The sequence below is a fragment of the Camponotus vicinus genome, unplaced genomic scaffold, assembly GCF_025532165.1.
Source record: "Camponotus vicinus isolate PSW18456_S1 unplaced genomic scaffold, iyCamVici1.0 SCAF_3, whole genome shotgun sequence".
In the NCBI taxonomy this organism is placed as follows: Eukaryota; Metazoa; Arthropoda; class Insecta; order Hymenoptera; family Formicidae; genus Camponotus; species Camponotus vicinus.
In genome coordinates, this window is record NW_028141967.1 from 21,086,600 (window position 1) to 21,107,665 (window position 21,066).

The 21,066-nt window shown below is 37.6% G+C and overlaps 2 protein-coding genes across 8 annotated transcripts; one reads left to right on the top strand and one right to left on the bottom strand.

Annotated features, from left to right (window-relative positions):
• Positions 1-106: 106 nt before the first annotated feature.
• On the bottom strand, positions 107-3,366 carry LOC145968853 (uncharacterized). 2 transcript variants are annotated; one of them, XM_083094693.1, is made up of 5 exons: positions 3,200-3,366; positions 2,828-2,908; positions 1,577-1,704; positions 741-1,392; positions 107-657 (listed from the first exon to the last, which is right to left on the bottom strand). In XM_083094693.1, exons 1-5 carry the CDS (start codon positions 3,260-3,262, stop codon positions 358-360), a joined length of 1,224 nt encoding a protein of 407 aa, XP_082950819.1. In that variant the 5' UTR covers positions 3,263-3,366; the 3' UTR covers positions 107-357. The 2 variants fall into 2 exon arrangements, with proteins under 2 accessions (XP_082950819.1, XP_082950820.1); XM_083094694.1 differs by having other exon boundaries at positions 3,124-3,214.
• A 689-nt stretch (positions 3,367-4,055) lies between these two features.
• LOC145968851 (uncharacterized) lies at positions 4,056-20,998 on the top strand. 6 transcript variants are annotated; one of them, XM_083094685.1, is made up of 12 exons: positions 4,056-4,306; positions 5,140-5,385; positions 10,896-11,096; positions 16,463-16,716; positions 16,791-17,122; positions 17,350-17,595; positions 17,877-18,183; positions 18,507-19,008; positions 19,106-19,264; positions 19,388-19,563; positions 19,641-19,847; positions 20,255-20,998. In XM_083094685.1, exons 4-12 carry the CDS (start codon positions 16,602-16,604, stop codon positions 20,332-20,334), a joined length of 2,124 nt encoding a protein of 707 aa, XP_082950811.1. In that variant the 5' UTR covers positions 4,056-4,306; positions 5,140-5,385; positions 10,896-11,096; positions 16,463-16,601; the 3' UTR covers positions 20,335-20,998. The 6 variants fall into 6 exon arrangements, with proteins under 6 accessions (XP_082950811.1, XP_082950812.1, XP_082950813.1 ...); XM_083094686.1 differs by lacking the exon at positions 10,896-11,096 and having other exon boundaries at positions 5,140-5,389; XM_083094687.1 differs by lacking the exon at positions 10,896-11,096.
• The last annotated feature ends 68 nt before the right edge of the window (positions 20,999-21,066 follow it).

Consider the following 21,066-nt stretch of genomic DNA (forward strand, 5'->3'; position numbering starts at 1 on the left):
AGGCATCAAATCAATTACCCATACAGAAAATAGTTATTTTATACATATAAATTTACATATAAAACAAGTATTAATTGAACGTTTCATAATTAAAAATAAAAGAAAATTTTATTTTTTAGATAATCTTAATAAATTTATTTGCAATGTTATAACGCGCAAGTACATAATTTCATTGCATTCGTATCCATAATGAACTCTGAAGCCGGGTTAGAGCAATTTGCTATCCACGGCTTGAAGGAAAGACTCGGAATCAAAGAGATTTGATTTGGTAAAATCTGTCGAACATAACTATATTTCGTATATCTTTCTATCTATATTAAATGTAATTAAACAATGAGGATGTAGTTTCAGTGCACTTCATCGTGGAAATTGATAGCCACCAGTAGCGTAACCCAATCCTACGCCACGTTGTGTATGTGTAGTAGCTCGTGCCACTTCGTATTGTTGCTCCATATTATTGAACATTTCCTCCTGCTTCTTCAGAATATCCGGTTTGGCTCCTACCGTAGGTGCGCTAGGTAAGTCGCCTTTAATACCCATCAGTCGTTTGAATTTGGCAGACACCTTCCCATCCTGATCGTGTGTGAAGGTTGTTCCCATCCAAGTATTGGCGGTGGCACCTGTGGTTGATGCACTTTTACCATCATCTTGTTTTGACTACAAAAAAGGGTATTGTAGAACGAGATTGTATATTGACTATGCTGCTTAACAATGTCGTTATTGCTAATGATAATCATCACCTTGTTAGCCCATAGTAACTTCCTCTTTTGAATTTGTTCCGCATATTTGCCCTGCGTCGCTGTCGCCAACGGATTATAATAATTCTGCTCGCTCTGCATACCGCCGGATGTCACCAGGTCACCGCCACCTTCCAGCGGTTTCAGTTCTATGCCCAGCTTCTCCAATTGGGCCAATTTGTTCCGTCCCTTCTCCTCCCGGTAACTCATCATTCTGAACGGTGGCGGTGGAGCGCGATCCCTCGATCGCGACCTGGATCGCGTGCGATCCTTTTCCTTGTGATAGTTGGAACGCTCGTCTCGGTGTCTATCCTTTGATCGATCGTCCCTGGAGTGTCGCCGATCCCGTTCCCGGTCGCTGCGATCTCTACGCCTATCCCTTTCATTCCTGTCGCGATTACGATCTCTTCGATCGTCCCCCCTATAATGATGATCCTTGTCGCTTCTCTCTCGATCGTCACTTTTCTCGTCCTTGGATGAGGAAGTTTTACGTTTGTCGTCATCTCGACTTTTACGATCTCTACTACTATTACTGTCACGCTGCCTTCGATCATCATAGCGACGACTTTTATCGGATGTATGACGACTCCGATCGCTGCGGTCCCCTCGCCTATAGTCGTCTTTTGAACTCGTATGATTTTCATGATCGGCTCGCCTGTAAAATGATTACGTTCTGCAGGGGTATACCACACAGATGCGTATTATTATTCTGTACACGATAGGTATATAAATTTAGTAAGTCATACTAAATTATTGCTTTTATAGAAAATTTTATCTATATATAAAGTATCATTAAAGTACATTTGCATTACATGTATATAATTAGCAAACCAGCCTACCTCTGGTCTGAAGGAGAAGACAAGGCCCGAGACGATTCCGTTCTCGAGCCAAAAGTAGACTGCGCCACTGAAGGACTGTTTGCGCGTTCACTACTAGATTCCCTGGATAAATTGTTGTTGTTGCTCTCCTAGAGAAGAAAAATTATCAACTTTAATATATAAATCTCTTACATATAATTTACTAAGTAAGAAGTAGTTCTTAATTACTAACGCAAAAGTTATTTTAAGATATGTAATTTTAATACACGCAAAGTTGGACATTGACAGTAAATAATATATATTGTAGAGAAACTTATATAATATGTATATTTAGAAACAAGGAGAGAAAGTACTCTTACTCTGGATACAAGTGAAAAACTTAAAAAATTTTTGTCTATAAAAACTTTACAAATTCAACTTTCTCGCATCCTTGGTTGTACTTGATACAAAAGTTGCACGATACATAAATATCCGCGTATCGCTACATTTGATAAAAAATAATGTATATATGATATGTATGTTAATTACCGGTAGATAGGTAAAATGGAATCAATGTACGAAACAACAATGTCACAAAAAAGAGAGAGGAATATGAGGGCCCTTCATATCAATCTGCCTCTGCAGTTAGTTATCACCCGAGTATACTTGTACATGTGGTTTCTTTGATGGTTGATGTTTTGTTAGTGTTACCTTCTTCCAGCTTCCTCTACTCACCTCTGTCTTCTGAATAGGACTTGGGGTAGTCTTGAAAGACCCTCACACAGCATAGACCTTGCCGAGATGCGTAGATATTGTATCATGTATTACCAACAGAGCTACGTGTTAATATTGTCTCACGAAGTGGCACTATTCCCATTTACTTATCATTTAAATTTTAATTATGTCAATGATAGAGCCTGATTATCCTGCGTTTGGTAAGGTTCCAAGGTCCTGTCTTATTTATATTTAGATTTCAAATAGATTAAGAAAGCACGTTAATTTTTTACTCAATTATGATAAACATCAATATCAAATTATAATTTGATTTAAAATACTGCCAATACAGATAGCTTCTGCGCAAATAATATTTGTTTATTATAGACAACATTGATCGATAACTTGACACGACCTTGCAAAACCAGATACTAGACCCCCTTATATATCACGCCTAAGACTTTGCATGTACATACAGTACCCATAAAGTCACTGCGGTATCTTCTTAGGCATTGCCCAAGTGTTTCATAACTTAATAACTAAAAATCAAGGATTACAGGGTGCGTGCTTTCACTGTACCTCACTCATGTCCATTTGTACCGGGTCGTAATTGGCATCGCTAGCCCTCCTATTTGCCTCTTCCTGTCCCCGATTTGGCATCTAAAGAAATAAAATCAATTATCTCGGGCTTGAATGAATATTTAGACTTGAATTTGAACAGTTGAAATCGCAGTCTACTGATATTGCAAAAAGGATCAAGCGCAACTTTTGTAATATGTGCATTTTCATGAAAGTGCGACATTTATAAGGTTTTTCAATTGTTGCGGAATAACGTTCGTTAGATACGCATAGAGGAGCCATGTCGAGCGATATACATTGCAACTCGAGGCGTCCTAAACGACGACGACGATCTAATCTTCGACCATCCTGCGTATCCTCGCGATTCCTCACCTTCACGTCGTCCGAATTGTTACTGTTGTCGCCGTCGCTAGCGTAATTCGCCAAGGAATCCATAATGGCGTATAAACAGCGCAATCAATTGTCCGCTAAATCGCTGACTTCTCGGGAGCGAGTATCGTGCCGTGGCTGTGCCGTGTCGTTCGCTAGCGCTATCATGCGTGGCGCGCCGATCTCTTGGTTCGTCTCGCGCACGCTCCTGCCATTGGTGGAACGAGTTGCTGTGAATAGTTCGAATATCGGATATCTTGGCTAGTGCAGCGCATCGTGCAATTAACGAAATGTTCCTTTTGTATGCTCCTTCAAAGTTTCCGCCTTCTTCCTTCGCTCTTCGATTGCGGAGGATGCATTTATTCGATCTCGATGAGAGAGGAAAGGTAATTTCCTTCTAAATTTCCTTCTTTATTTTCAATTCTTAAACGTTTTTCAGAGAGCACAATATCGTTTATACGATGCACTTGTTCGTGTTTCCCCGAATCCGTTTTTAACGAGCAGAAGTTGGGTGAGGAAAGTAAAATTTATTAAAATCTTTGTGCCCCCCCCCCCCCCCCATCAAGAGAGAAGAAAAATCTTCATTATTTTATCGATATTTTTATAGAATAATTCTTGATAGTTTGAGCTCTCTCTTATGATGGAAAAATATTTTTGCTTGAAAAAAAAAATTTTTTTTGTGTCAACACACGAGTGAGATTTTAATAATTCACAGATTCTAATTCAAAAATAATTTCAAGAATTTGGTATTTCATTCTTTATCTCTGTTCATGTATCTTATCTATTTCCAACTATCTCTCTCTACATGTTGATATGCTTCCATCCCATTATTAATTCAACTATAATTTCCCTTGCACAGTATATTCGCATGTGTATCTCGGATTCTCATCGTATTGTATATAAGTATGCTGAAGAGGTTAACGAGCACTCCCCCCCACGCAAGGAAAAACCCGATCGACGATATAAAAATAACACTTTTTCTGTCGTCGAGTAACCATATATACATCGTGCATATCTTACACTTTCTCGTCAATGACAATTTTTGTCATTATAACATGTAATTCAGGATCAGGAAGAAAATAGAAGAGGAGAAATTAGTGAAAGAAAGAGGTTAATAAATATATATATATTGCGGTTACTTTTCGAGATACACCGAGGATTGATCAATAATTTACACACAAACTGCAAACAGACGATAGGGTATTGTCTCTTATATAAAAAGTATCATTAATGATAGGGCAGATTAATTTATAATCTTTTCCGTATCTTTTATGTGTGTTTATTATTTATATATTTATATATATTATATATATATATATATATATATATATATATATATATATATATTATAGTATATAGTATATAGATAATATTAGTTTATATGGTATTGTATTAAATTAAATTATTTAGTTAGTTGGTTAGTTGTTCAGTTATCTAGTTTTGGAGTTAGTTGGAATGCAAATGTGAAATTGAATTTGAATTTGAATTGGAAAATTGGAAATTTGAAATGTGAAATTAATTAATTGATTAATTGATTAAGTAATTGGTTGATTTAGCGGGGAGATGTTTTGTGTAAAAACTATTATGAATGTACAGACTGGAAGCCATCCTAAGCCGAAAGGCGAGGATTATGTGCAATAAATAAATAAAATAATAATAATATATATATATATATATATATATATATATATATATATTATTTTTTAATTGTTTATTATCATCAGGAAAATCTTCGTTTCTTCATCGGTATTAAAACGCGATTCTAAAAATTAGCATTAATTCTATAAGTACTTGATTAATATTGCAAGAAAGAAAATCATTAATTAGATCATAAATAACTCAATATTACAATCTATAAAAAAAATAATAATTAATTAGATCGTAATTGATCGACATGTAGTATTCTAGGAAGAAATGTCTCTGACTCTTGAATGAAATTTCAGGATATCCTATTAAATTACGACGGCATCTAAACTGCAAGTTGCATCATAAATGAAGAAGGATGACTATGTGCGCGATCGAGCGTCTACGGGAGGCTCTACCGGACGTAATACACGGGGTGCCCGATGCAACAGAGCGTCCGGCTTCAGAGGTACTCGAACCCGAGAGCGACCCGCGCCGTCTCAATCTTCGCGGTGCATGAAAGGTGCGAGAAGACGGAGAGATGGGAGCATACACGCTTACCCCGCGTAAGTAAGTACATACGTACGTACGTACGTACGTATATACGTAACGTCTCGCATTGACGTTTACGTGCGAAGAAGCGCGGGGCCAGCGAGCCGAGCGGAGCCGAGCCGGCGACGTGACGCGCGTCGTCGAGCTGCGCGTCGTCGCGCGGGGCGAATCACCGGGACGCAACAGTCGCTCGCCGGACTTCGTGCTGGAATGAGGTGGTCGCGGGATGCGTGTCGCGATACCCAACGCTTGCGTCCACTGACACGATCTCTCGCGATTATCCGCCGTGATATCTCGTTCCCGCGCGTTCCCCTTCCGAGGATTGACGCCTGTTTTCCCAGCGAGTACGTACACCGAGTACACCGACACACCGTCGCGCACTTCCGGATCGTAAGTATACGTTCAATCATTGTACTTCGTCATTGGATTTCGCGAGGGATGCGATCGCGCGCACACCTCCCGGGTTGCATCTCTGACCTCGAGAGGGTTGGTTGCACTGTGCAATGTAGGTTACCGTTACATCCGACTTGCTACGAGGCTTTTGCCCATGTAATAGCTCTAGCGTTGTCCCTTAAAAAAAACTAAATTAAAGTGTATTTCGTGAGAAAATCAAGGTGGTTAATCGACGCAATCGGTGTAACTGATGGCTCGTATAATATGGATTAGCGCTATCCCGCGATTAAGCAATCTTCCTTCTCTATTTATGATATAAGTATAACTGTGAATTGTGAGAATGAGAGCAATATTGTCGATCGCAATTGGTTAACCAGTGTGCGACTAATCTAAAGGGCCGGTCGCAGTAATGTAAGTTAACGTTAATTCTATTTACGATGTTTCTAGTGACGGATTTTCCTTTAGACGCGTATCTATTGTTAGAGCCTCGATGTTTAGGAGCTTTTATCAATCTTCTTTTCCGTATTTTATTATTATCGAATGATCTAAAGTGCTGTGTGATTACTGATTACAATAATAATTAGTGATAGCTTACATCATCGATGCGATTCGAAAGCTGCACAAATTATCGTTTCACTTAATCACGTGTAAAGTTTTGACAAAAAATTTCAATTTACGAAATTTCTTTTCAAAATTCCATCTATTTTTATAATTTTATTTTATCGACTAATTTTTTTCACAATTAAATGACTCCTCTGTGAAAGAGAAACATCCCTTTAAAATCCGTTTGATATAAAATTTCGTATGTTGACATTTAGGATTAATTTGCCGTGGGGGAAATCGGAATTTCGAAAAGTCAACGCTCCCGTTAATGGAATCTCTCGCAACTTCGTTAACGAGAATCGCCAAGTAGCGAGACGTAGCTGATTCTCTCTAAGGTAAACGATACTCTCGAACACGAAGCTTAGATGCGATGGAAATGTCAAATATTGTAACGAGGTAACGTTCGTAGCACCGTCGACACTTCCCTTTCATTCCATTCTCGAATCTACATGACCCGCTTTTTGACTAAAATCCCAGCCAATTGTTTTCAACAGACCACGTCCTCTTTACGGGTAGCTTCGACCCGTTCATCCTCCCACGGTTTCCAGAATCTCGACCGTGTTAATGAATTCTTCGACTGCGAAATTCGAGCGATTCCCTCTTCGATTCGTCACGATAATCACTTTTCGGTCACTCGAAATTGTATTAAATCAACGACTTGTATATATGCGGTTTTTCTGCCAATTGATACCGGCAAGATCGACCGAAAGAACGTCATTGAATAATCCAAGGTCCACATGTCAGTTTAATCAGCACTCGTAATACGTTAGATATTAAAGCTATATGGTATGCGATCATTATGTCTCCATCAGCAATATTGACACACTTAATTTTAACATCGCGTCAGCATGAAAGCACTCGTTTTAACGAATCGAGTTTCTCAAAGCTTTATCGAGATCATTTAAAACTTTTTATTAATTTCAGATGTTGAAGGATATAATTTTGCTCTCATAGATTGTTTATTATCTTTCGTTGTGCGAAAAGCAATCTAACTTTCGAGCGAGCCTGTCGGCGGGTAAATATCGACGAAAAACTTCTAAAAGTAAACAGTTCCGTAGACATCGTAGACCATCCGGCAATTTCTTCCCTCCACTAGTCCATTATGACCCGTAATGCATCGTTGCATCACTATACGCACGTTAATCGTTAATAATTTTCCTCACCCGGTCGCCGAGCGAATTCCTGCTCTTCTAAATCGTTCCCAAACAAATTGTCTTATCTCCCTATCCAGAAATGCTATTCTTGCAAGTAGTAAGAATATTATTCGTGTAGCAACTTTCTGGCAAGTTTAATGTGAAATCGATTCGCCGAACGAACCTTTTCACACCAAATATATAGGATAAACGTGCCGTAACTCTTGCTGAAATAGAGTGTCGTGTAGGTATTAAATAGTTCTTGGAAGCAAAGGCTTAGAATCATTCGTTTCAATCATATTTGATGGTGCGATATGAGAATATTATGGATTACGGAGAAATGATGCTCGAGTTTATATCGATCCGCGAGCAGGTACCATCCAAGACTTCCCACCGACGAAAGAGTTTCACGGGACATTTTACAGGATCATTAACATTTTCCTTGAAAATAATCGAGGGAGTAATGCGTGACACGTTCGTTGGCCAGATAAGGAGAAACCATTCTATATATATTTTTTTTAGACTTGATAAGTTTCTGCCCACGATACTTTTATTAAAGCTATTGCTTATCTCTTTTCTTCAAAACTAGAAATGGCTCGTAATTCTTGCGAAATAGCGTGCGAGTGTCGCGTGTAATATCGATTACGTCGATTCGAATGCCGATTATTCCTGAAAACAGTCTCCGATCGAGTCGACCCATGACGCGAATACCATTGCGAACCAGTTCGTAGGACTTCTATGCGCCGCCTCCTTATCACGCAAGATCTTCTCGCTCTAATACATACGCACGCAGGACGGTGTTGCATTGTACAATACACACGGTGTGCTATTATATCGCGAGCGGCAGGAGTAAACGTAACGCTCGTGTCATTCCGCGCGTAACGCGTGCGTTCGCCTCGCGACCTGAGCACTCGTCTAAGGACAGCTGCACTTACGCCAGATAAATTAGCCACAATTTAAAGAGTCTATATTTAAACAAAAATACATATGAGCGACATAATGTTTCTGAATAATACATTTAAAATTTATGTTGAATATATCGCCGCCTTTTAATTAATTTAATTTAATTTAAAAAAATATATAGAAATTAAATATTATTATTAACTATTATCTACAATTACCATATTTATGTTTATATAAAAAATAAATTACACCCATAAATTGTAAAATTCACTTTATATATGAAATCATGCTGAAATGAATTTTACAAATTATGGGCTTACCTTTCTTGTATTGAACCGATCAAATTGACTTTTCGTTAATATCTCTATTAAAGATCTTTACAGTGAACACGCGCACTGTTATACTACTCTTATCGTGAAATCGTAAATGGACATTGTACATTCTTGTTACACAGGTTCTTCGTTTCCTTGAAGCACCTCTTTCTATCAGGCGTTCTTCCGTCTTTCGATTCGCTTTGCTCTCTCTCATCCTCTCTTTCTCTCTCCGGCCGTTCATCCTTTTATCCTTCTTCTCTCGCTCTCCGACACACCGCCGCGATTCCGTTATGCGCGGTAAATACATGCCGGGCATCCTCCGTGCGTTTTACCTTCGGAGAAAATAAACAGTGTCCAGCGTGTGCGCAGCATCGACCGTGCGTTATTGACACCGTGTATGCGATCGGGCTACAAAGAGAAATGACGAGGCGAAAAATCGAGCTAATATTTTTATAGACTACAAAACTAGCAATTTTTTTTACATTTCCCGTAATTAAAGCGATATAGCTATCCAGAGTAACTGATCAACAATTGACCATAATTGATCAATATTGAACTGTCATTGAATTACAAATTAATCCTAATGGTATAATTTTGCAAACTACCTTTATAGATAAAAGAAAATTAATATTATAAGTAATAATTTCTTTATAAGATATTTTTTATTCATTCTTTTATACAAAGGTTTCGTAATTATCTTTGTTATCTTTTACAGGCGCGATATTATTTCTCTGTAGAGATTTAAAAGAAAGAATCTGTGATATCATACACACAAATATGTTTGAATCTCTAAATGGCTTCATCGGTTCTCCATACCGGCTTCCGGAGAACGTCTTTGTGTATACCAAAGTTCACAATATCAGTAGCGACGATCTCGTCTTACGTTGGCATTGCTATTGTGCCGAGGAACTTTGTTGCCACAAAACCAATACGAAATCGGTTGTATTGGAAAAGTACCACCATCTCTATACCGATCTTACATACGCTATTCCATGAAGAAATATTGCGCAAGAAACTTTCGATCGCGTCAACACGATGCCAATGTCCGTAAATTTATATAAGAATACAAAATGTGAGTGCGTCGAGACCAACGGAATGCTCAAAACGATTTGCTGTATTGTTTTGCACAACTGCGAGTAAGTGCGTAACAACGTTATCGGCGAAAGTTTCCGACTGTAAGATAATTTCCTCTTTGTATGCGCTAAAAACTTTTGCCGCAATCGATCAGAGTAAGAAAAATAATGCTTATATTTGCATGGGGATGCCCGACTTTCACAGCTATACCTCCTATCATTTCATATTAATGCATTCTTTTCTCACTTAATTTACGTACTTAAAATTGATTTTATATATTTATTCGTTTATCATTTAATTTATTCTTTAAAAAAAGAACTTTAATAGATACCTCAACAGGTCACAAACGCGAGGAACTCGTCATCGAATTGTACGAGCGGAATTACGCCATAGAATCGGGCGATTATTCAGCGCATCGTATTTACCATTTCTATAGAGGTATGCTGGGAAAGCAAGTTCCCCGTCGCGCAATTTCTTTCGAAGCACCATCATCCGAAGGGTGCAGCCCCATGAGTAAGTGTGAGAAGGGGGAGATGGGGCGGAATTAGGTGCTTGGTCGTGCAACGGCTTGAATGAATAATTCTCATCGATCGTAAAATCTGTCCCTGCATGTGTCTCACGTCTCACACCACTGCTTCTCTATTGAATCGCTGTTTCGTTAGCAGGGATGCAGGTCCATTTTTAGACGATGTTTAGGGTCCGCGCTGAAACATAGACAATATACATCTATGTGAAAAGCGCGTGATAAATCGTGGAATGAATGATAGCCGTCTTCGGATAAAAATAGCTCTCGTTTACCTATGGACTATGTATTTATCCATTCACGTGCGAGACGTACGCATAATCTCTCTGTCGCATAATCTGTCTATATACAATAATTTTCTCTATCTCTTTTCTTTTATTTTTAAAGAGTGTTTAAAAAAAGAAAGTACCTTTATATATAAAAAAATGAATATAATTTATATAATATTAATTATTTTTATTTTTCAATTTTTTTACGAAAAATACATAATCTGTAATGTTTAAAATTACAGAGTTTTTATTTTTAAAAATTTAATATAATTTATAATACGATTTTCTTGTTTTTTCTCGAACAAATTACAGGCAAACTTGTTTTCATCTTGAAATCAGTGACTTAATCAGAAAGAAAGATAGTCGAGCAACCTAGCGTCATCGCCTGGTATAAACGTGACCCTGAAGCATACGGCTAGCCGATCTGTATTCTGGTTGTCAACGTTACGACACGCGGGCTTCAACAACGGTTACCACGATATGTGTCGGCGATGTTTTTCAAGGACGATGCGGGTAACAATATATAAACGGAAAGGAACCGTTTCGTTACTATAATACCAGCTTTTATTATCTTTTTAAGGAAGTTTGTATACATTTCTAAAAAACTTCTTATATTTGCTCCATGTCTATTGTGCGCAAGCGCGCACAAAATTACAATCTCATTTCTATCGAAAGATATTAAAGTTCAGAGCTCGATTGTGACCTCTCATCTCTTTTCAGACATGACAAGGATCTACCCCATTTTTCCGTAGGTTTCTGTTACATTGTAACGTATTCTCGTGTGTACCTTCCTACTCAAACACACACATGTACGCACACGTCATCGCACATATGTGCTTCATTCGCGGCGCTAATATGAGAGTTTTCCATTATCGACTCCTAAGGAAAAAGCGGTTACTCTATCTTCTCTTCCGCGCTCCGCCCGAAAAGTGCCATGTCTATCGTCGAGCGGAAGATAGAAGGCCTAGATAGGCTTCGTAAAATGTAATAAAAAAGTAAAAACTACGGTGTCATTTAATTATCTTAATGTCCGTAATTATCACGCTGTATCAACGTCGCAATGTCACAACTCACGATTCAACAGAACAATCTTCCGCGCGAAATTCCGTGAAAAGGGTCATCGCCATCGTCGTTGGACCGGTGAGTTCACATGGGCCAATAACTTCTTCCTCCTCTATGATTTCATTAACCCAATTTCACGAGTCGCACACGTTAGACTAATCTATGAGCGGAAGGTCGTACGCGCGTGATGACGGCATTCCGTGTAATAAGGATACGTAATAATCATGTGGAAACACGCATTGCGTATCGCGTGACGTCCTGAGAATGCGTGCGACTTTGATGATTATTTAAATATCAAGTATATAGTAAACGATATTATGATAGCGCACAGGAAGTAACGATAGAAGATTATCTTGGGAGAAGAAACTCGTTCACTCTTATCTTAAGATCTTGAATAACAAAGATCAATGTATTACATCGACTATATACACGGGTATCTTGCTATACTCTAAGATAACTAAGCACTAAGCTAGCTTGTATTGTAACTTCAAAAAGCTTTAAAAATTTGGATTCTTTTCTAATAGATATATTTCGTTTCATAAAAAAATTTATATACTTATGATATTGATTATATATTTATAAGATATCTTTTGCATATTATGTATACCTCAAGATGTTGTTGAACAATGTTTACAACGCGCCAATTTTCCACTTTATTTAATCACAAGATACATGCGCACAATTGAACCACCTGGGTTGTAATAAAACAGTCTATTTTTAGAGAATCGAAGCATGCCCGATCTTGTATGTACATGCATACTGCATGCTTTTGGAAAGATTTAATCGCTGTTCAGGCTTCTCACGCCACTTATGAGAGGCATCTCTTGTGTTTTCACCTGTGAATGTTTCGTGATTTTTTTACGCTGCGAAGTAAAACGTTCCATTATCGGAATCAAGAAAATGAGGAGGAATGATTGCGAGAATATCTATTCATTGTTCAGACTCTTATAAGAATAGATAATAGCTCTCTGAAAAGAGGGTGCTTTTCTTCTTGAAAGAGGAGTAAAAAAATCTTTCACTTTCCATCAGAGGAAAGTAGTCTTTGATTTGGACATTTGAGGCATTCTCGAGAACCTGTCCGTTCAAATTACGTCCACCCACGTTCAATTCATAGAATAAGAAGCGAATCGCCGGCTTTTATTATTGACATCCCATCAAGATGTGTATAGACGCGTACTTTCATAAATATAAAATTATGGAACTAAATACAAAATGTATGAAGGAAAAACCAAGAAGAATTTAACTCTAAGAAGAAGTGAAAGATGATTTACTTCTTATGTATTGGGTCAGCGTTTTCAGGAAACAATTAGAATTTCTATTATAGTCGGTAAGAAATATAACTTTTTACGATGTATATGACAATTGTATAAGAATTATTTTATATATATTTTAATATTCAGCCGGGTATATTAGGGTATCTCGCAGAGATTCAAAGAATATTTGGTGGCTCGTGACTACATACTAACGGAATTGGATATTGACGTAATCGGAGACCTGTTCTCGATGACGTAACGTAGCCGTCTTGCGGAGGATATCTAGATGTGCACTGTGAAGAAAGAAAAAACTTATTCACCTAAAACTAACGTGTTACATCCACATAGAATATCGCAGGTATACCGGATGTTCGTTTCCTCTTAGTCTCGGATATTAGCTCTTGCTTTGCAAATTTACGATTTTAAAATTTAGAATTTAATAATACAACATATAAAAAAGTAGTATTATAAAAATAATTTATTAACTGTATCATCTTTTAGCTTACATATTGTAGCTTTATTATTATGGAAATATGAAATTTCTCAGAATTATAGAATATGTTTATCTTGTATAAACAAAAAAAATTAAGTAGGATAAGAGACATTAAACGCGTATTTTATTATCGCAGACTATAACTTCCGTCTCATCGGAGCGCCGGATCGAATAAAGCTAGATTAGATGAATCTCGCCTAGTTAAAAAGCGTTCACACGTCTATTTATAGTCGGCGGTCATAATACGTATGGAAAATGCGCGGGAATCTTGGTGCTTGTAGTTTCTTGACTAAAAAATCATCTCGTGAATTGTGCTGAAAATCAAAAGTGTTTCATGTTGATACGAAATGAATGAAATTTAATATCACCATTCGGTGAGATTAGATCAAATAATCGATATACTGATGGTAAATATTGACGCGGACTTCTCGGAAGAAGCTTAATATATTTCATGAGCTTGAAATCTCTCTCATTGTTACATTTTATGACTTATTTGTAGAAATGGGCACGAATTTTCATGTCGGAATCACGTTTATGAGCGACAAGCACGATAGCCGCTTCTTTAAAGCGTGCAGAAACATTCGAGGCTTCCGTAACCTGTCGTTAACCTACTTAGGACTGTTCCAGTACGCACTGTTTTAACTTGTTTTATAGTCATTCCAAGATCGGCGAACTGATTTCCTAGATTAGAACGCAAAATTTATGTCGCAATTGTGATCAATTGCACTCATAACTTGCGAGCAAAAAATGTTGCCATCATTTGTACAAATGTCAAAACTTGCTACGATTAAAATGAAGTTCTTTTTTCTTTGCAGAACTCAAAATAAGTAAATATGAAATCGATTAGTGCGTATGTATGTAGTAAAAAATGATAACTGCGTCAATATTCATGGTTTTTAAACAACACCGATAGATTTTCATCGGTATGAAAAGTCAGCAGATAATGATTCTAAACTTGGGTTTGCAATGTAAGGAGATTCTCTCTAACAAGACCAAAAGTCTCTTTCTTCGGTGAAAATTCGCACACGTTACTTTACTCTTTCGCGGTTGCTGACCATGCCAAATTTGCGGAACGGAAGATGCTGATCGACCAAATGAAGAAGACGCGGACATTTAATTACGGTCGGCGTAGGAGGAGAGACACGCGCTGAAAGAATGGCGAGATAGCTGAGCTATGTAACTAACTATATCTCTTATATGTAACGACGACAATTACGACGGCGACATAATCAATCCGGAACGACACAGGGGGATATACGAAGATAAATCATGCCTGCTGAGCGACCGTTCAACTGTGCGTTCCCCTTTTCGCAGCTCCTCTTATCATATGTACGATCGTTGAATGAAGAGTGATACGTAAGAGTGAAAAATAAGAAGAAAATCTTCTCGAAGTATAGAAAGATTCAACGAACGCAAAATTAAAAAATAGATCGTGTCGAAAATGTTAGAATACTTTAAGAATATTAAATCTTTACTTTTTATTTTTATCGTTTAAAGTATTAAGTAATATCTTAATGGTATTAATTAATTAATACCATAATCTTGTAGGCGAAACTTTTTGCGAAAGAAGTGAAACTTTGTCAATTATATTAAAGTTCTAAAAATAAGGTGCTAACTTTCCATGAAAGCTGTAATATAGTTAGCTGTATGTGACAGAGCAGTTTGTTATAATGTAATTAATATATCACCAACACTCTTGGTGAAAATCGATCGTCACAATACGTGCATACATATATGTACGGATCGGATATATTCATACATACACACAACTACACGAATTACGCGCGCCTTGAATGTCCCGAATTCGTTGTATTTGGATCGGATAAATTGATATGGCACTTGTGAAGCGTATCCACATGCGCGTTTTACCTTGGCATAAATTCGCAACTTGTAAGATATATATACGCGCTCATTCATGGATAAATGTCATCTCTAGGGTACGGGAGAACTTTATAATCTGACAGAAGTAAATGCGTCGAGCCTTTCCTCGTGCAACGGATATTTGACACGTCGAAGTAATTTTATTATCACATGCATATTTTAAATTAAACCTGTTCTTTCGCTCTCACATCATCATGAACGCTGCGAAAAGCATCGCGTGCTGTGGAATATTAATTGCGACCTATCATCTTCCTTTTTGCGAACTGAATTTGCCGTTTATATTAATCCACAAGAACGTTTTTCCAATATGATATCTAATAATAAAGGCGTCTGGTAGCGACGAATTTTCGTCGAAGGACAAGTGAAGATTGCATTTCGTTAGATCTTTTACTAATTTTACAATTCTTGTAATTGCATTCTCATTCCATATAAACGTACTTGGAGTTATATTTTCGACAATTTTCCTTTTCATTGCGCCTCGAAATAGACGTCTACTTGGATTATGTTTGCGTATTATGGGAAGAGAAAGTAAGGTTTACACACGCGAGCTTTGCATACGAAGGATCACATACATATTCGGTGTACATCTGATAATTTATTTCCATGGCACGTTTGAGCACCAGGCCAATGTATAAATATGGCACAATGATTTCATTGCCACGCATTAAGAATCGATATATGACGTCGATATATTACATCCGCATGGGTTGCCTTTGATGACCCGCACGCGTGTGCAGGTGCGATCGTCTTCCTGTCCGATTACACTTGGCCGGTTCGCGTGACGACCTTGCTCAGTCAACCGAAGTGTTGTCACAGAATTCTTGTTTAAGCATGTTGTAAAAAAAATTAATAATAAATCATTTTTGAAATATTTCGTTTTTATTTAATGTCTGCTAATTATATATTTGAAATTTTGTCATTTATAGAAATAAAAATGAAATATTTCAAAAATTAATTATTAATTGTTTATATAGTGCGGAATTCTGATAAATCTACTTGAAATATTCTATTTTTAATTTTAATTACAATAGTAGAAAATTAATGTTACATCTACTAATTATATATTTAAAATTTTGTAATTTCAAAATTGTTTTATACTAAATTAAGAGATGTGCGCACGATCTTTGCCCGCTCTTGTGTTTATTCATATTTTATAAATAACTATTATCCGCACATAATTTTTTCTTTAGCATCTCAAGCGCACGTAGAATGGACGCTTCGCGATGGAAATAGGCGATCAGTCAGCATAGTAGACGACCCCAGGTCGTCCTGATTGACCGGCTCATCCGCAATCGTTCCCGAGAAGACTGACCCGGTTGCTCGTTCGCGATGGCTACCATGGCATCGACGGAGAAGATGGATATGGAGAAGGACTTGCCGAAGAAGAAGCTCATCAACACGAATCTGATATCACTCAAATGTCTTCTGTTCGTCTTTTTTGGAGGTAGGTAGATATCGATCGACGTCGCAAAAACAATCGCTTTAGTTCGAACAACTTTTACGATTATTTTTCTTCAGGCATCGGCTGTCTCTTTCCGTTTCTTCCGCTGCACATGACGAAGGTGGGACTGAGCATCGAAAATGTCAGGTTCGTGTCAATGATCTCGCCGGCAGTGGCGATACTGGGGCCGTTGATAGCGGGACCGATTGCTGACAAACTCGCCGGCCATCAGAGCAACAATGACAAATCATCGACGGGTCGTTATCTTCGCGTGATGATCGCCGTTGCATGTATCTTTTCGGCACTCTTTTACTCGCTATTGTTGATAGTGCCCTCCGTGGACCGCACACTGCCGTTGGGCGCGAAGGGTCCGAGCCTCAAGTTCAACTGCGATCGGCGAGGAGCGATGGTGCGGAGTTTAATGATTAAATTGATAGATAAATAATAAAGAGAATTAAGAGGAAATTCAGATATACATCTAAAGAATATTTTAATTGTATACATAGAATCCATATTAGAAGGAGAGTAAAAAAATATGGAGAAAATATATTTGAATTTTATATAGTCAAAATATTTTTTTTCTCTTTTTTTCTAATTGTAAATAATATCAAATTGTAATGTAATGACATCCTCTAGGTGCGGCAAGAAAGATGCGAAGATCGTTTCGGTTGTCATCGCTGGGCCGATGACGACAGCGAGGTGGGCATCATGCTGCTAAGAGACTGCAACTATGTTTGCTATCCGATCGGTTGGCGACGATGGCACTCAGAAGTCGCTACTGATACAACGACTTCTCAAAGCGCCGTCGATCCCGAAGTTGATTTCTTTGACGGCAGCGGCGAGACCACGGTGGCACCGTTATACAGCGAACTTTATGCGCCGGTAAGGCTATGATTACAATAAATGCGACATCTCGACTGTTTGTATTGCAAGACGAGTGTGTCGCGATAAAACATAAATTAGTATTATAAATTATGAAAAATTTAATTGTATAAATAGAAGTTTTAACTGGAAATATCGTTTACATGTATCTAGTAAAGAGAAACACATATTCTCTTTTCTTTCTTTCGTAAAAAATAAAATTAAAAAAAAAAATTAAGCAAATAATCTTGATCAACGCATAATTTATGTATAATTATATACATGAGTCATAATTTTCACAGGAGGATCGCGAAGAAACGAGAAAAACTCGTCGTTATGTCATGGCCGAAAACGAGCCGCCGCATTTATGTTACAAGGATGAAGACGACGACATCATCTGTCATGTTTATACAGAGTACTCCGGTGTTTTGCCGGTGAATGGTAGTCTTGGACAGGCATTGAATCCCGAAAATGAAGAAGAATGGTGCGCATATCCTATGGCTGAGTACTTCGCTTGTCGCATACCGTCCGAGTTGGAAGTCAGAATGGCCGAATTCAATCAGAGTTGCTCCATTGAATGCGATCTGGTCAATCCGTATACTCTTCCAGGTAATAATTTATGCACAATTAATTAGAAATTCAATTCCATGTCTTGAATTTTTTATTTAGAATTAAGTACCTTTTTTATATAGAAATTATAGCTATGATTAGAAATGCAGTCCCAAGAGATCGATTCTTTGAAGATTTCCGTAATAATCATGTTTTAATACTTTTATATAGCATTAGTAAATGAGACTTGGCAAATAAAAAATTTTAAAAGAGCACAAATATCATATATCACCTTTATTGATTTGGCGACTCTATTTTTCACGATGATAGCAAAGAAAAATTGCAGATTTTTCTTTTACATCGGTGATAATATACCATTTCAGGCAGCGTGTTGGCGGAAAGCCAGTGTCAACGTACTGGAGATTGGGCGGAAGCAGCGTTTTGGATGTATCTATTCATACGTTCGATCGCGGATATCTTCCCGACGACTGCCGTGGCTCTAATCGATGCGGCGGTGGTGATCGCGACGAGGGAGACGTCATGCGGTCGCGGCGACGTAGGACGCCAATTGGCCTTCGGTTCTCTCGGTTTTGCTCTACTAGGACCGTTGACCGGCTATCTGAGTACTCTAACGAACGATATCGGGCCGGCCTATTGGCTACCGCTCGTTTTGCACGCCGTGCTCATGATCCTCACAGCCGTTATCGCCTTGTCAGCGAATGGCATGCCACTCAGTCCACCGGAATGGTGGTGGCACACGAGAAGCGGCATGCTGGCGCTACCAATGAGTGCTATCAAGAGATACGGTAGTGAGACCGCTGCCCTGATCTTTATCCTATTAATTATGGGGACTTTCTGGAGTGCAATGGACAGTTATTTGCCTTTGTAAGAATCTATTAAGATAAAGTTAATAGATAAAATAATTTAATCGTTTGTTAAACTATGATTCAAGACATTAGGAATTTTTTTCTTCGTCACACAGGCATCTGCAAAAACTAGGGGGCAATGAACTTTCCATTGGTGTCGCTATGACTGTTGGAGCAATTCCAGCGTTCCTGTTTCTTTGGAAATCGGAACATCTTGTGGATTATTGTGGACACAGTAATCTTCTCATCACTGCCTTTACGGTGTATATAATCAGGTAGGTAAGTTTTTTCTAATCTGATAAACGGATGATAATCGCAAATATAACTGAAGAAAGATCTCTTCTTGTTAAGTTTTCACATTTGTTTGAAAAATTTGACATAATTAACCAATACAATAGATTCACCGTATTGAGTCTCGTGTCGGAGCCTTGGTGGTCTCTAATTACGGAGGCTTTAGAAGTATTCACCTTAGGAATAATGTGGGTTACTGCCATTCTCTACCTAAGACATTTGGTACCGCGTCATTTGACTGTGACTGCCCAAGCGCTGCCTGTGATAGCTCACTTTTGCGTCGGTATGTCTCGTCATTTATAGCGTATATACTCAGGTTGATAGATCTGAATGATATTGACTTTTCTATTTGATGCGCAGGCCGATGCCTCGGAGCCGTCGTCGGTGCTTATATAAATTTTGCTGACGGGGATATTGTAGAATCGCTAAGATTCGTGTATCGTTGTATGGCGATAGCGGCAGCTATTGTTGCCGCCTTGTATTTCGTCTTGTATCACGGTCTACTAAAGCCGAGATGTCATGCACACACTATTCAAGGTCCGCGTCAACCTCTTACAATTATGCAAGGTAAGCGATATCTATTGTACACATGTAATACATAATTAAATTCATCGCACCCTGTCTAATGTATGCATCACAATTTTAATTTTACAAGCTGCCATAAAAGACGAATTGAGTAAGTGATCAAACACGATCGAGATTTTCGACTTCGTGTTCTTCGAAATACATGTCTTATATGTGTTATCTCTAATAATGTTTCTTTATTAAAACGTGGAAATTTTCAAAACTGTCTTCTCCGATTTTGATTTTGTCTGTCATGATCGGAAAAAAGACCAGTTCTGCGCATTTCCGCGGAATATCCCTCCTCTGCATGGATCATGGAGAACTATGTCTGTCAGTTATTTCCGCGAATTCGCGCTATATTTCTAATTTTCATCGTTTCCATAATTTTTTTTATAATTTCTCAACTATAGCGATGAACGGAAACGGGAATTACATGCCGCTGAGGGTGTATCATAACGGAATGGGCAAAAAAGGTCAATTTCGATATTGAGAAGATCTATGAAGATGAATGAAGATGTAGATGAATGAAGATGATTTAGGAACGAAGCTGCAACGCATGAACTTCAAGATATACGAATTGCCGATGATATGTGCTCTCACATGTATTTTCGTTGCATCACATTTATCATTAATTTGTAAAATCTAAAACAACTGCATTATCATTTTTCTGTTTCTTAATGCTATTATTTATATAAGAATCATTATATTATAAGGATCATTACTTGCTCAAGTACTTTCTATGAGCTATATCACACATCAGTTTTTACATTTCTAATTATAAAAGTGTAAGTAGCTATGACAAATATAAACTTTTTTGTGTATCGCAATAATAAAAAGCGAAGTAATACTTCTCTTCATGTGCGAACGTTCTGTATAACAAAAGTTACATGTGACTATAATACTTCGTTAATTTTTTATACTGTAAATTCATTTTTTGTACAATTGCTATGTTCATAAAACTATGAAGATACGAATAGATGGAGAACTTTCTATGATGAAAAGCTTTACAGCGAGACTTACATGCATCTTTACATGTAACATAAATCGATTATAGATATTGATATGCTAAAGGTAAAACATCTACTTGACCAATGTTATGTTTCTGTGAGTTGATATATATGTACACAAAAAAAAAAAATGAAATAAAAAATACAGAAAGAAAAATGATCGGCAATTATTATCTTAAAAACAATTATATCCCGTACTGATTATTCATATTAAA